The following is an 818-nucleotide window of genomic DNA, read 5'->3' as shown; positions in this document are numbered from 1 at the left end:
TTTCCGAGACGACCACAAAAACTGCGGTCCACACCGCGAGAAGAACATCCCTGCCTCCTACGACTGCAGCAACGACGAAGACACCAGCAGCTACTACGTCATGTGGCACCCTGAGCTGCTTTCTGAATTGCCAATGCACTACCGGCTCCACCAGTGGAAATGTAGCTGGCGGCCTGACCGGCAGCCTCACGGCCGGTGTACATGATGAAGCCGTACGGGTTCACGGTGCCGTCGCGCATAGCACTGGCATCCGCAACAAAAATGTTGCTCGTGCCCAGCACACGCAACTTGTTGTCAGCGCAGCGCTTCGATCCCGCAGACGCGTCGCTTGATGCGTAGCAGCTTCCACCAAAATGCTGCGCCGCCATTCCGCGGTTAGCCGATACCCAATTGGCCACACCGTTCGGGTCCGAAGCGCCCGAAAGGAACGTGGCGCCTTGTGCCTTCATGGCACTCACAACGTGCTGGGCGTACTGCTGCATCGCGACTAGGTCGCGGTTTGTAGCAAAGTACGCACCGCCTTCTTTGAAAGGCTGCCATGCCCTATTGTTGTCAAAGCCGGACGCCCGCGCGGGACTCCGGCTTGTTAAACGTACAACGGTATCGGACAGCGGCATTGTCTAACCTGGCGAACCTCACCAAAACCATGAGGAAGAACCGATGATCTGGAAGCTCATACTGGCCGGCTCTGCACCTCGAAGGTTCTCGTAGCCCGATAAGAACCTGGGCCAGAACTGGCTCCAAGGGCCCCGATCCCGTCCTTGTGGATGTAAAGTTCGAGAAGGTAATTTGCAAATGGGTTCAGGGTTACCCCGAGA

The 818-nt window shown here is 57.6% G+C and overlaps 1 protein-coding gene across 1 annotated transcript; it reads right to left on the bottom strand.

Annotated features, from left to right (window-relative positions):
• Positions 1–98: 98 nt before the first annotated feature.
• PITG_22653 (uncharacterized protein) lies at positions 99–482 on the bottom strand (the record flags this gene model as incomplete). The annotated part of the gene is made up of 1 exon (XM_002909635.1): positions 99–482. One exon carries the CDS (start codon positions 480–482, stop codon positions 99–101), a length of 384 nt encoding a protein of 127 aa, XP_002909681.1.
• Positions 483–818: the final 336 nt, after the last annotated feature.

This window comes from Phytophthora infestans, genomic scaffold (genome assembly GCF_000142945.1).
Source record: "Phytophthora infestans T30-4 supercont1.4828 genomic scaffold, whole genome shotgun sequence".
In the NCBI taxonomy this organism is placed as follows: Eukaryota; Oomycota; class Peronosporomycetes; order Peronosporales; family Peronosporaceae; genus Phytophthora; species Phytophthora infestans.
The sequence above is the reverse complement of the archived record's forward strand: the minus strand, read 5'-3'. Positions and strand labels throughout refer to the sequence as shown.